At 29.8% G+C, this 13518-nt stretch overlaps 2 protein-coding genes across 2 annotated transcripts in view; one reads left to right on the top strand and one right to left on the bottom strand.

Annotated features, from left to right (window-relative positions):
* LOC113364114 (spectrin alpha chain) overlaps positions 1-10486 on the top strand; it is a gene marked incomplete at both ends in the record, with an annotated part of 40968 nt that extends 30482 nt beyond the window's left edge. The window contains 7 exon segments of the mRNA XM_026606583.1: positions 2521-2893; positions 3808-3949; positions 4016-4211; positions 4287-4416; positions 6441-6742; positions 8345-8435; positions 10282-10486. Of these exon segments, the coding sequence (XP_026462368.1) occupies positions 2521-2893; positions 3808-3949; positions 4016-4211; positions 4287-4416; positions 6441-6742; positions 8345-8435; positions 10282-10486 (1439 nt within the window).
* On the bottom strand, positions 8708-9909 carry LOC113364117 (zinc finger protein 345-like). The gene is made up of 2 exons (XM_026606587.1): positions 9866-9909; positions 8708-9770 (listed from the first exon to the last, which is right to left on the bottom strand). The coding sequence occupies exon 2, from the start codon at positions 9724-9726 to the stop codon at positions 8875-8877; it is 852 nt and encodes a 283-aa protein (XP_026462372.1). The 5' UTR covers positions 9727-9770; positions 9866-9909; the 3' UTR covers positions 8708-8874.
* Positions 10487-13518: the final 3032 nt, after the last annotated feature.

Below are 13518 nucleotides of genomic sequence, written 5' to 3' on the forward strand. Positions count from 1 at the left end.
TGATAGTATCATTTATTCAAAATTTATTTAATCCATTGTGTTTACAAAAGCTGAATTTTCTATAAAGCAAAATTATTTTACTTTATTTCATTTAACCCTCCGTCGGTCGGCGTGGTCTAGCCAGACTTTTTTCGACTTCAATTTAAAAAAAAAAATACTTCTAGTAATCCTATCGACTTGAAATTTCTTGACTTTTTCTAAATTTTCATTAGCTGTCGATCATTGAAAAAATCAAGACGAAAAAATGTACAGAAGGATAATTATAAGGATATTAACTTTTTTATACTTCGAACGGTCGGAAAGGTCTGTCTAGACCACCCATACATTTTGTATGAAATATACGCTTTTTGATATATGTAAACCAGTATTTTGTCTTTTTCCATGGTATTTTTCTATTCAAACTGCGTTGTTTATATTCTTTGCTATGTGTTCTAACATGAATGTTAGTATTTTCATGACGAGAGTTCCTTGAAAACCTACCAAACTTATTGGTAATCGCAAACACTGAAAATCGGATGAGTAATGCACACATTATCAACAATTTTTCTACCCGTACTGCGTTCGAAATTTTTTTTGACAAACCTGTAGTGAAATTATATTTTCACTTTGAGTTTTACAGCTCATTTCAAAGGCGACGCACTTCACTTCGTTTTCGTTTGAATTTCACATTCATTTCAAAGGCGCCGAAAAAGAATAAATATTGTTTTTCATTGATATAAAACAGAAAAATTAAAAAAAAAGCAACGATTTTTTATCATTCTTAATTTTTTTTATATAATATAATATGTAATATTTTTATTATAAGCAACTTGCTTAAAGCAAGCTCAACACATGTAAGAAAAAGAAAAAATCAAAACTATAAATATTTACTACTAATAATAGTTAATATATAAGACACCAAAAACTCATTTATCCCATATAAATGCATGTAAAATGAATGGTGGTCCAGCCAGACCTTTCCGACCGTTCGAAGGTGAAAAAATATCCGACCGACGGAGGGTTAAATAGATAACAGAATAAATGACTTAAAACTTAAACGACATAAATATTACTTACAAATGCGATATTTTAAATGATTTCAAATCTATGCAAAAAAAATGTATCAAAAGTTTATCTTCTGTGAAAAATATTTACTTCTACCACAACAATCTTAGAAATTACTCTGCAATTGCGATAGAAAAAGAAATAACGGTTATCTCATATCAAAAACATAATTTTAATTTCAAAATTAAATTTATTTAATCGTAAACCAATAGCTTTTTTGTGATTTGATTATTAACTTCCCGTACGTTCTAAAGGTTTCTGAAGATTTTGGCTTACTTTAAAAGAATGGATATATGTTTGTGTGTGTATGTATGCATGTTTGTGTGTGTGTGTGTGTGTACGCGCGCGTGTGTGTGTGTGGATACAATTTTTTGTCGGCGTTTTCGGGCGCACGGATCAACCGATTTCAATAATTCAAAAAACATTTGATTCCTGTTGATAAGAAGACGTTTTGATTAGTTTTTGGCAATGGCAGGTCTAGCTTTTTAGGAGATAGGGGGCAAATAATGCCAAAAACGGTTTTTCAGTTTTTGAGAGAACAGAGCGTCCGATTTGAATAATTGATAAATTATTTTACTTGACTGTGTACAAAAAATGATTTTACAAAAAATGTCGTAATTTTGAAAATTCTCAAAAAAATTTAAATCTACAAATTTGAAAATTCTCAAAAAAATTTAAATCTACAAATTTGAAAATTTTTAATATTTAAAAAAAAAATTCAAGTTTTTCAAAAAAAATATAAAGTTTCAGAATATTCAAATTTTCGAAATTTGTCATCATTTTTTAAAAAAATCTAGATTTTGAAGAATTTCAAAAAATATCAATATTTCAAAAAGAAAATGGATTTCTTACCAAAATTTGAGAATATTTTGAAATTTTCAAAAAAAATCAAATATTTTCAAAAATTTCCAAAATCCCAAACTTGAAAAAATTGATTTTTTTCAAAAAATCCAAAAAAATCGATTTTTTTCAAATGTTTCAAAAAAATTTCGAAATTTTCAAAAATAAATCAAATATTTTCAAAAATTTCCAAAATCTCAAATTTGAAAAAATCGATTTTTTTCAAAAATTCCAAAAAATCGATTTTTTTTTCAAAAATTCCAAAAAATCGATTTTTTTTCAAAAAAAATCAATTTTTTCAAAAATTCCAAAAAATTCAAACTTTTAAAATAATTCCAAAAAAATCGAACTTTTAAAAATTTCAAAATTTTGAGAAAATTCCGATATTATCAAAATTTGAACAAATTTCTTGTTTGTAGAATACGTTTGTTGTCCAATTTAAAAAGCGCTTTGCAAATTTACAGTATGTATTCAAATAATTCTAATTCAAATAATAATCTATTTGAAATTATTTAAAACAACTATTGATTATTTTGATTCCTTGAATGTTTAATTATAGTATGGAAAGTTCCAGCAATTTGCCTTAAGGCACGATGCCATGCACCACTAGTCATTTACCCGATTATCCTTTTCCAGATCTCGCCTCGGTGACGAGCAGACACTTCAGCAATTCTCCAGAGACGCGGACGAAATCGAAAACTGGATCGCCGAAAAACTCCAATTGGCAACCGAAGAGTCTTACAAAGACCCTGCCAACATCCAGTCCAAACACCAGAAGCACCAGGCCTTCGAAGCTGAATTGGCAGCCAATGCTGAAAGAATCCAAAGCGTTTTGGCCATGGGTGGCAATCTGATCGATAAGAACCAGTGCAGTGGTTCCGAAGAAGCTGTTCAGAAGAGATTGAGATCAATTGCTGATCAATGGGAATTCTTGACACAGAAGACTACTGAGAAATCATTGAAACTGAAAGAGGCCAATAAACAGAGGACTTACATCGCTGCAGTCAAGGTAATAAATGATATATTTTCTATATATATAAAAATAAGTCGGGTTTTCCTTCCTGACGATTTAACTCCAGAACGCACGAACCGGTTTCGACAATTCGTTGGAAAGGTCTCGGGCTCCGCAAGGTTTATAGCTGATAAAATTAATGGTGCATGGCATCGTTCCCTAATGCAAATTGCTGAAACTTCACACACCGTAATTAAAAATTCGAGTAATGAAAATAATATATAAAAATAAGTCGGGTTTTCCTTCCTGACGATTTAACTCTAGAACGCACAAACCGATTTCAACAATTTTCAGAAATATGCTTGGTTAAGTCAACGAGCAATTCTTCCCGCCAAGAAATATGATGTACACGCACTGAATTTCACCATTCAAGCAAAAATTGCTGGCGATTTGGTGACATACCAATGATTCCGACTGGTCTTCCGTTTGACTTCAAACGATTGCAATTTCCAGTTCGCAATAACAAGTCGCAAGGCCAATCGCTTAGTGTTTGCGGGATTAATTTCAAATAGATCATATAGAAAATCATTGTTTTTCACATGGGCAGTTATACGTTGCGTGTTCACGAGTTGGAAATCCATCCGCTTTGTTTGTGTTAACGTCAGACCAAAAAACAAAAAATGTGGTTTACCAAAGAGCACTTCAATGAAACGGATAATTTACGGATTCACTTTCATTTATTTAGAGAAGTTCAACTAACAAACACTTCATTTTTGTAATCAAAATAAATTCATTACTGTTGTATAATAAAATCAAATTTTTCCTTTTCAAATATAAAACAAACAAAAAGTTTCTTCATTTTTCTCACGAAACCATCTGGTGGCGAAACGGAGTTCGTCCGGTTTGCTAGTTTTATATAAATATTTTATATTTATTGTCATGATTTTTGTTTAAATGGAATTTGTTTTTAGGATCTTGATTTCTGGTTGGGCGAAGTGGAATCTTTATTGACTTCAGAAGATGCTGGTAAAGATTTGGCATCAGTGCAAAATCTGATGAAGAAACATCAATTGGTCGAAGCTGATATACAAGCTCATGAGGACAGAATTAAAGGTAACAAATACCTATCAACCTTATTTTTCTTGTAAATGTTCCACAAGTTTATAAGTCTTTTTCTAGATATGAATGGACAAGCCGATTCCTTGGTAGACAGTGGCCAATTCGACACAGCAGGAATTCAAGAAAAGAGAACATCGATCAATGAACGTTATGAACGTGTTAGGAATCTAGCAGCCCACAGACAACAGAGATTAAACGAGGCCAACACTTTGCATCAGTTCTTCAGAGATATCGCTGACGAAGAAAGTTGGATCAAGTCAGTATTAAAACAATGATAGATTTTTGTATTTGATTTGATGATTTTTTAATATTAAATGTATTTTCTATTCAGGGAAAAGAAACTGTTGGTAAATTCAGAAGATTACGGACGTGATTTGACTGGAGTCCAAAATTTGAAGAAGAAACATAAGCGTTTGGAAGCTGAATTAGGTTCACATGAACCAGCCATTCAAGCTGTACAGGTAAATAAAATACAATTATTATAAAATTTATATATATACTGTAGAAGTAAAACTTTGTAATATTTAAATGAAGAGGGTTTGATATTGTTTTCTAGTCAGCTAATATTGTTTCTTTAACGCAAGCTTCATTGATATTAGTTACAATTCACAATTGGTAGTTCAAGTTATATTCACATTTTAATCAAACAATATATGTAGCAGTCTACAATATTTTCGGACAGTCTACATTTTCATTTAATCTACGATATTTTCAGACAAATTACAATATTTTTAGACAATCTAAAATATTTTTAGGTCATTTACGGTATTTTTAGATAATTTTGAACATTTACAATGAACTTTCAACATGTTCCAGCATGTTGAAAAATTTTGTGACAACTTGCATCATTTTCAAACAGGTTGAAACATTTTGAGACGACTTCCAATATTTTCAAACAGGTTGAAACATTTTGAGACGGTTTGCAACACTTTGAGACGACTTGCAACATTTTCAGACTACTTGCAACACTCTCAGACGACTTGCAACACTCTCAGACGACATGCAATACTCTCAGACGACTTGCAACACTCTCACACGACTTGCAACACTTTTACACCACTTACAAAACACTCTCAGACGACTTGCAACATTTTCAAACATTCTGAGATGGCTTGCAACATTTTCAAACATGTTGAAATATTTTGAAGAGGCTTTGCCACATTTGCATTCTACTTTCTACATTTTCAAATAGTTTTAAACATTTTCAGACGTCTTGCAACTCTCTCAGGCGTCTTGCAACTCTCTCAGGCGTCTTACAACTCTCTCAGACGTCTTGCAACTCTCTCAGACGTCTTGCAACACTCTCAGACGACTTGCAACACTCTCAGACGACTTGCAACACTTTCAGACGATTTGCAACATTTTCATATAACTTGCAACTTATTTTTACAACATTTTCATTCCAATCGCTGCATTTTCAGACTCCTTTCAACATTTTTAGACCACTTGCAACATTCTCAAGATAATTTGCAACTAGTCTTTACAACATTTTTAGACAACTTGCAACATTTTTAGACAACTTGCAATATTTTTAGACAACTTGCAACATTTTTAGACATCTCACAACATTTTTAGACATCTCACAATATTTTTTTGATCACTTTAGACATCTCACAACATTTTTAGACCACATTCAGCATTTTTAGACCACTTTAAGCATTTTTAGACTACTTTCAACATTGTTAGGCCTACTTTTAACATTGTTAGGACTACTTTCAACATTGTCAGGACTACTTTCAACATTGTTAGGACTACTTTAAATGTTTTTCAGACAACTTGCAACACTCTCAGACGATATGCAACACTTTTAGTCGACTTGCAACACTCTCAGACGACTTGCAACACTCTCAGACGACTTGCAACACTCTGAGACTACTTGCAACACTTTTAGTCGACTTGCAAAACTTTTAGTCGACTTGCAACACTTTTAGACGACTTGCAACACTCTCAGACGACTTGCAACACTTTTACACCACTTACAAAACACTCTCAGACGATTTGCAACATTTTCATATAACTTGCAACTTATTTTTACAACATTTTCATTCAACTCGCTGCATTTTCAGACTCTTTTCAACATTTTTAGACCACTTGCAACATTCTCAAAACAATTTGCAACTTGTCTTTACAACATTTTTAGACAACTTGCAACATTTTTAGACATCTCACAACATCCTTAGACCACTTTCAGCATTTTTAGACTACTCTCAACAATTTAGGACTACTTTCAACATTGTTAGGACTATTTTAAATGTTTTTCAGACAACTTGCAACACTCTCAGACGACTTTCAACATTTTTAGGACTACTTTAAACATTTGCTACATTAAGACAATTTGCAACATTTTCATACTTCTTATAATATATTCAGGCAATCTTCAAAATTTGAAGATAACTCTTACTTTGTTTCTTCCTATTGAACATGTTGAAGTTTCACTTAACAACATGTCCTTCAATTTAATCATTTATCCTTTATCCTTTTACAGGAGGCTGGTGAAAAACTGATGGACGTCTCCAACCTCGGTGTCCCAGAAATTGAACAACGCCTCAAAGCCTTGAACCAAGCGTGGGCCGAGCTGAAGTCTTTGGCAGCCAACAGGGGACAGAAGTTGGGTGAGAGTTTGACATATCAGCAATTCTTGGCCCAGGTGGAAGAGGAAGAGGCCTGGATCAGTGAGAAACAACAGCTGTTGGGAGTCGAGGATTATGGTGACAGCATGGCAGCCGTGCAAGGGCTCTTGAAGAAGCATGATGCTTTCGAAAGCGACTTTGCAGCACATAGAGACAGGTAAAGAAAGAAGAGAAAAGTAAAGCAACATTTTAATTTGATATATATATATATATATATATATATATATATACTAGCTGACCCGACAGAATTTATCCTGTATCCTTGTCTACAAATCAAAAGTTCCAATTTTAATTAACAGCCTTTACTGATATTTACCATTTAGTTAAAAATTATTATATTTTTTACACTACAGTCTATACCGAAATGTATATACATTCATATGGGTGATCTTAAGTGTACAACTGCTTTAAATGATGAGTTTCGGAACCCACACTTAACTCTTTAATTATACAGTGAAATTCAAATCAGCCACGTAAAACCATCAAACAAACAAATATTGAAATATGTTCAATAAAATTGTATACTAGAAATATACACTAGAATCTATTGAACAAATTTATTTCCATTACCTCAATTTATTTTATTGCCAAGGGTTATACAATATCTCTAGTCATACCTGTAGATGTAGATGTATAAATAAATGTTTTTTTGTTTATTCACGACTAAAACATGGATTTTCCAAATTTATCACACAAAAATTCATCGTCTGCTTTTGTGACTTATAGCATAAGATATACGTATTGGAAATTGCAGTCTTTTAAACAGTATAACAAATTCAGAAAGAATTAATATATAGTATCTGTGTTAAAAAAACAATATCACCGTGGATTTTTCCACCCAAAATAATTGCTTCAATAATGTTACCTAAAATTTTTATAATCTTAATTGTTTTCAGTGATATTAATATCTAAATTACATTTTCCTTAATAATAATTCGATATACATTATTACTTAAGTTCATATTTGAAGTGAATTAATTTGTCAAATCCTATTCATATGTGCACTATTCTATCTACAATCAACGAAATTAATGCAGTAAATAGAGAGTAAAAGGTGTGAACTTTTTTACTGTGCTCCAATTTGCATGATATTTTGGAATCTCTTGAACGAAGTTAATTCTAGATGAAAATCAATTAATTTTAATTTAGGTGGAAATGGCGCACATAAAACTATTTGATTTAAATGAAAAAAAAAAAACAGACTCATAACAGTACTTATTTTAGAGCTTATTTTGAGCACTATAAAACCACATGGATAATATAAAATGTTACACCTGGCTTCAAATACAACAATTAAATCTCGAACGAAATAAAAAACGACTTAGCTTTATCATATCTTGCTTATTATTGTTTCTAGCACGCATTATAAAACACCGATTTATTAAGATTTTATTTGATATAATTTTGTTCATTACATGATTTTTGTTAAAATGTATATTTTTGGAGATATTTGCAAAAAACGATGAAAAACGCCGAAAAGAAACGAACTTTCAGTAGCCAGTAACTTGAAAAGTATTTGCTTTTCTGAAAAGCATGAAACATTTATTTCTTATAATTAGTTCTTCTATCGATATCCGACGTTAACTTGAAAAAACATAAAATTACACAGAAGGGCTGTCAACACATTATCATTTTTTTTTTATTTTAAATTTATTAAATATAAATTTATATAATTAAATGAATATTTATTAAAATAGTTAATTAGAGAATATATAGCATTTTTAAACATATAATTATTAATTTTTTAATTTTTCTCCAGGTGCAAAGATATTTGTGATACCGGTGCCAATTTGGTAGATGACAAAAATCATCACGGTGATAGCATTGCTCAACGTTGCCAGCAGTTACAGGTAAGTTTGATAAAAAGTTACAAACAATCGAAAGTTTGCTCCATATAGACTGAACGTTTCAAATTTAATGTAAATTGAAAGTTGCCTTTCCCAAAGAAAAAATTAAACAAAAATTATAATTATTTAAACATTTATATTTATATTATTAAGCAACGAAGTACAAAGCTCTGATTATATAATACATAAATTACAATTAGTACCCTGATAAATATAAATTAAGTGATGAGTTTCACGGTCAATACAAAAGTCTTGTTGATTGTGTTTTTGTCTGTTTTCAGTTTGTACTTTTATGTACCATTAATGCTCGTTTTCTTGCGAATGTTTTATTGCATAATTCACAATTATAACTATAAGGTCATTCGTCTGTATGCACTGATAAATGCCGACTTAAACCACCTGACTGTGAAAACCTCTTATTGCATATTATGCATTCATGAGACTATTTCCCAGTATGGACCAGTTTATGTTGATTTAAAATGCTTTTCGTTTTGAATGTTTTATTACATATTTCACAATTATAAGGTCGTTCACCAATATGCACAGATAAATGCTGTCTTAAATTACCTGACTCTGAAAATCTCTTATTGCATATTATGCATTCATAAGGCCGTTGTCCAGTATGGATCATTTCATGTCGGGTTAAGATGTATTTTCTTGTGAATATTTTATTGCATGTTACACAATTATAAGGTCGTTTTTTAATATGGATCATTTTGTGTTGGTTTAAGTTTTGTTTTCCTTTGAATTCTTCATGGCATATTTTACAATTATAAGGTCGTTCTTCATTATGCACTGATAAATGCTTTATTAAATTACTTGACTGTGTAAATCTTTTATTGCATATTTTGCACTCATGAGGCCGTTCCCCAGTATGGATTATTCCGTGTTGTTTTAAGTTTTGTTTTGTTACGAATGATTTATGGCATATTTCACATTCATAGCGCTTCAACTTACTAGTTGTCTTACGTTTTTCTGAAACTCTTTCAATTGATTTGTTCGTGCTATCCATTAAATTACTTGAATTAGTGATCTCTTCGTTACATTTGTAATGTTTTTCATCTAAAACCCTTTGGTTTGTATTAGCCGAAGCATCTTGCTCATCAAACGTTTCTTGTTTTATTTCCTCATCAATTGTAACTTCAGATTTAAGAAATTGCTGTAGACATATATCATCATCATACGTACACAAATCTGACGTATTTTCATAATCATCAAATTCCTGTTTTACTTGAGGATAATCATCGATCGGTTCGATTTTAATTGTTTGGTTTGAATTTGTTTCTTCAGACATTTTTGAGGTTAGTTTGGTTACAATAGACTAATTGGTGATGAAATCTTAAAAAATGAGAAGTCTAAGTGTATAATAATAAATATGTTTAGATATTTACTAATTCGTTTATTGTTTAATATGATATATTTCTAACACTGACCTTTTTACTATGAATTTATCTTCGAATTTAACTTTAATAATTCCATAAACCTCTTTGACATTTTTCCTCCATTTTTCTTTTATGAACAACAGATCAAGTTGAAGTTAAAAACAATTCAGCTGCGAGTTTTTCGGCGGCAAAATATAAAATCAGAAATTATGTAGTTTTAAGAAAAAGAAATAGATTTAGGTTTAATATTATTTTAGAACGATCTCGTTTAAATTTTAATTAGTTTCATATTTCAAAAAAGTCAATTTTTTTTCAAGGATTTAAATTTTCACAAAAATCGAATTTGTTCAAAGTTTGGCAAAGGTTTTTTAAAAAATTTAATTTTCGGTACCGGAAGTTTCAGCAATTTGCCTTAAGGCACGATCTAATGCACCACTAGTTCACTACTATTTTTCCTTCTTTTCTAGGGAAAACTGGATGGCCTTTCAAATCTGGCCAAACGTCGCAAGGGATTACTATTAGACAACTCGGCCTATCTGCAATTCATGTGGAAGGCCGATGTCGTCGAAAGTTGGATTGCTGATAAAGAGACTCATGTCAAGAGTGAAGAATTTGGACGGGACTTGTCTACTGTTCAGACTCTTCTTACTAAACAAGAGACCTTTGATGCCGGTAAGATAATTTTATATATATATATATATATATATATATATATATATATATCTAGATATATATATTTATATATATATATGTACTAGAGATGGGTAACTCACTCCGGAAATATTACTCCGATACAACTCCTCCCTCGGAGTGAATCCGAGTGGAGATGTTTCACAGTATTTGTTTTATCCGACTTCCCTAAACTGATACTAAATCTGTTAACATGTGCAGATATTTGCTTGAGATTTTTTACTAATACAAAGATTTGAGTCGAAAGAAGTTGGCTTTTTCTCGTCTAATACCCAGTTTTAGGACTTTCCAGGTATATAATGTCTCAAAATAATGCTATTTTGTATTCTTTTTTATACACGATAATGTTTGTCCGTAAATGAGCTCTTTCAATGATATACAACCAGCTAAAAAATATAAACAGAAAATGTTGTTTATAATTTAATTTTGTGTACATTCATCTAACATTTCATTTAAATCGGACTACTGGTTTAAGAGCTACAGTTAATTTTATAAATAAACGCACATAGGCAATTTATTCAGCACGCTCAAACAATATATTTTCAATCGTAATTTTAAAGTATACCGAATTGCTGTAGAGTGCTATAATATTAGAAAATGTTGTATATAATTTAATTTTGTATAATTTTGTCAAATATTTCAATTAAATCGGACAAGTATTTTAAAAGTTACAATTTATTTTAAGTATACATATTTATATATAAGTATTTTAAAAGTTACATAGATCTGATAAATTCAACACGCTCAGTATAGCAATCTATTTTCAATCGTAATTTTAAAGTATACCCCGTTGCTGTAGAGCATTTCAATATTAGAAAAAGTTGTTTATAAAGTAATTTTGTATCTTTTTGTCAAATATTTCATTTAAATCGGATAAGTATTTTAAAAGTTAAAATTTTTTTTATAAATATATGCACAGATGCAATAAACTTGATGTACTATAGTTGAAGACACGTAATTGCGAGTTGACTATTTTCAATCGTAATTTTAAAGTATACGGAGTTGCTGTAGTGTGTTACAATGTTAGAAAATATTATAAATAATTTAATTTTCAATAGTTTTGTTGAATATTTCTCTTAAATCGGACAAGTATTTTAAAAGTTACAACAAATTTTATAAACTATCGCATAGATTGATAAATTCAACAAGCTCGAAATAATATATTGTTTTCAATAGTATTTTTAAAGTATCCCAGATTGATGTAGAAGTTTACAATATTAGAAAATATTACAGATTATTTAATTTTGTATAATTTTATCAAATATTTCAATTAAATCGAACGAGTCGTTTAAAAGTTACAGTTTATTTTATAAATATATGCACAGATGCAATAATAAACCTGATGTACTTTAGTTGAAGACACGTAATTGCGAGTTGACTATTTTCAATCGTAATTTTAAAGTTGTTGTAGAGTTTAGAGTTGCTTTAGAGCATTTCAATATTAGAAAAAGTTGTTTATAAAGTAATTTTGTATCTTTTTGTCAAATATTTCATTTAAATCGGACAAGTATTTTAAAAGTTACAGGTTTTTTATAAATATATGCACAGATGCAATAAACTTGATGTAAGTACTATAGTTGAAGACACGTAATTGCGTGTAGACTATTTTCTATTGAAATTTTAAAGTATACCGAGTTACTTTAGAGTTTTACAATATTAGAAAATGTTGTATATAATTTAATTTTTCATAATTTTGTCAAATATTTCTTTTAAATCGGACAAGTATTTTAAAAGATACAACAGATTTTATAAATAAACGCATAGATCTAATAAATTCAACGCGCTTAGAATAGTAATCTATTTTCAATCGTAATTTTGCAGTATACCGAGTTGCTTTAGAGTATATATAGATATTCTATATATATATATATATATATATATATATATATATATTCAATAGATAAGTCCTGGATTTTTTCAATATATTGATTGTTTCTTTTCCGAACAGTAAATCCAATAATAAAAAACAATTTGTTTTTTGAAGATGTTTAATACGACGTTTCGGAACTAGGTACGTTCCATCATCAGGTTTATTCTGTCAAATACAATGTTTTTTAAAATACTGATTAACATTAATTAACAATGGTCAATACAGATTAATTAGAAAAATTTTGTTATAAAGGAATGGATTATGTACCGGATAGATAGTAATAAGACTTAACTAAAAAAGGTTTTATATAAAATTGAGAAGCGAAAATTATTTACCTGTAATAATTTATATATCCATATCACTAATATTTTTTTGTTAAAAACACTCGATTTTTTTGGAAGATATTTGTAGATGTTACGACTACACAAGACTTAAACACACTGATATGGATTTCTGTCTGCCAGATGTAAAGGACAAAGCACGGAACTCTTGGCAAAAATGATTTTTATGGTTTCTTGTTTGGTAATTTACGAAAAAAGGAAAAATATTGCTTTAGTAAATGTTGAGAAATATTATGTATATAATATATATATATATATATATACATACATACATGAACATGTATATGCACACCTACATACTCATACATACATATGCACATATCTATATATTAATGTATCCACAATTATACACATGAACACATATGCAAGTGTATGTGTATAGTGTATACCCAAAAACATACATATAAGCATATATATGGATGTACAATATTATAACATATATACATGTATATATATACACATATTCAAAAACTATTAGGATTAATATTTTTAATCAGGTTTAAAAAATTAAATATGAGTCATGAATGATATTGTGATCTGATCTTTATTAACACTTTTTGACGAATTCAAAAAGATTAAACTGCTTTCAGAAAAAAAGTCTTTTAAAAGTACAATCCTCTCTATATAAAATATTGGGTTCAAAGGTGAAATTATGTGAGTTTTCGATGGAATGCTGAACAAGAGTACTTTGGAAATTTCGGCTTTTATGATGAGTGACGCTTAATTCATGTTGTCTCATTCTCTTATGAATGTACTGTGATGTTTGGCCAATGTATTGTTTTTGACAATTTTTGCAGGGATGG

This window comes from Ctenocephalides felis, unplaced genomic scaffold (assembly GCF_003426905.1).
Source record: "Ctenocephalides felis isolate EL2017-DRISC unplaced genomic scaffold, ASM342690v1 CF-g0.4_SCAFFOLD_00845, whole genome shotgun sequence".
NCBI lineage: Eukaryota > Metazoa > Arthropoda > Insecta > Siphonaptera > Pulicidae > Ctenocephalides > Ctenocephalides felis.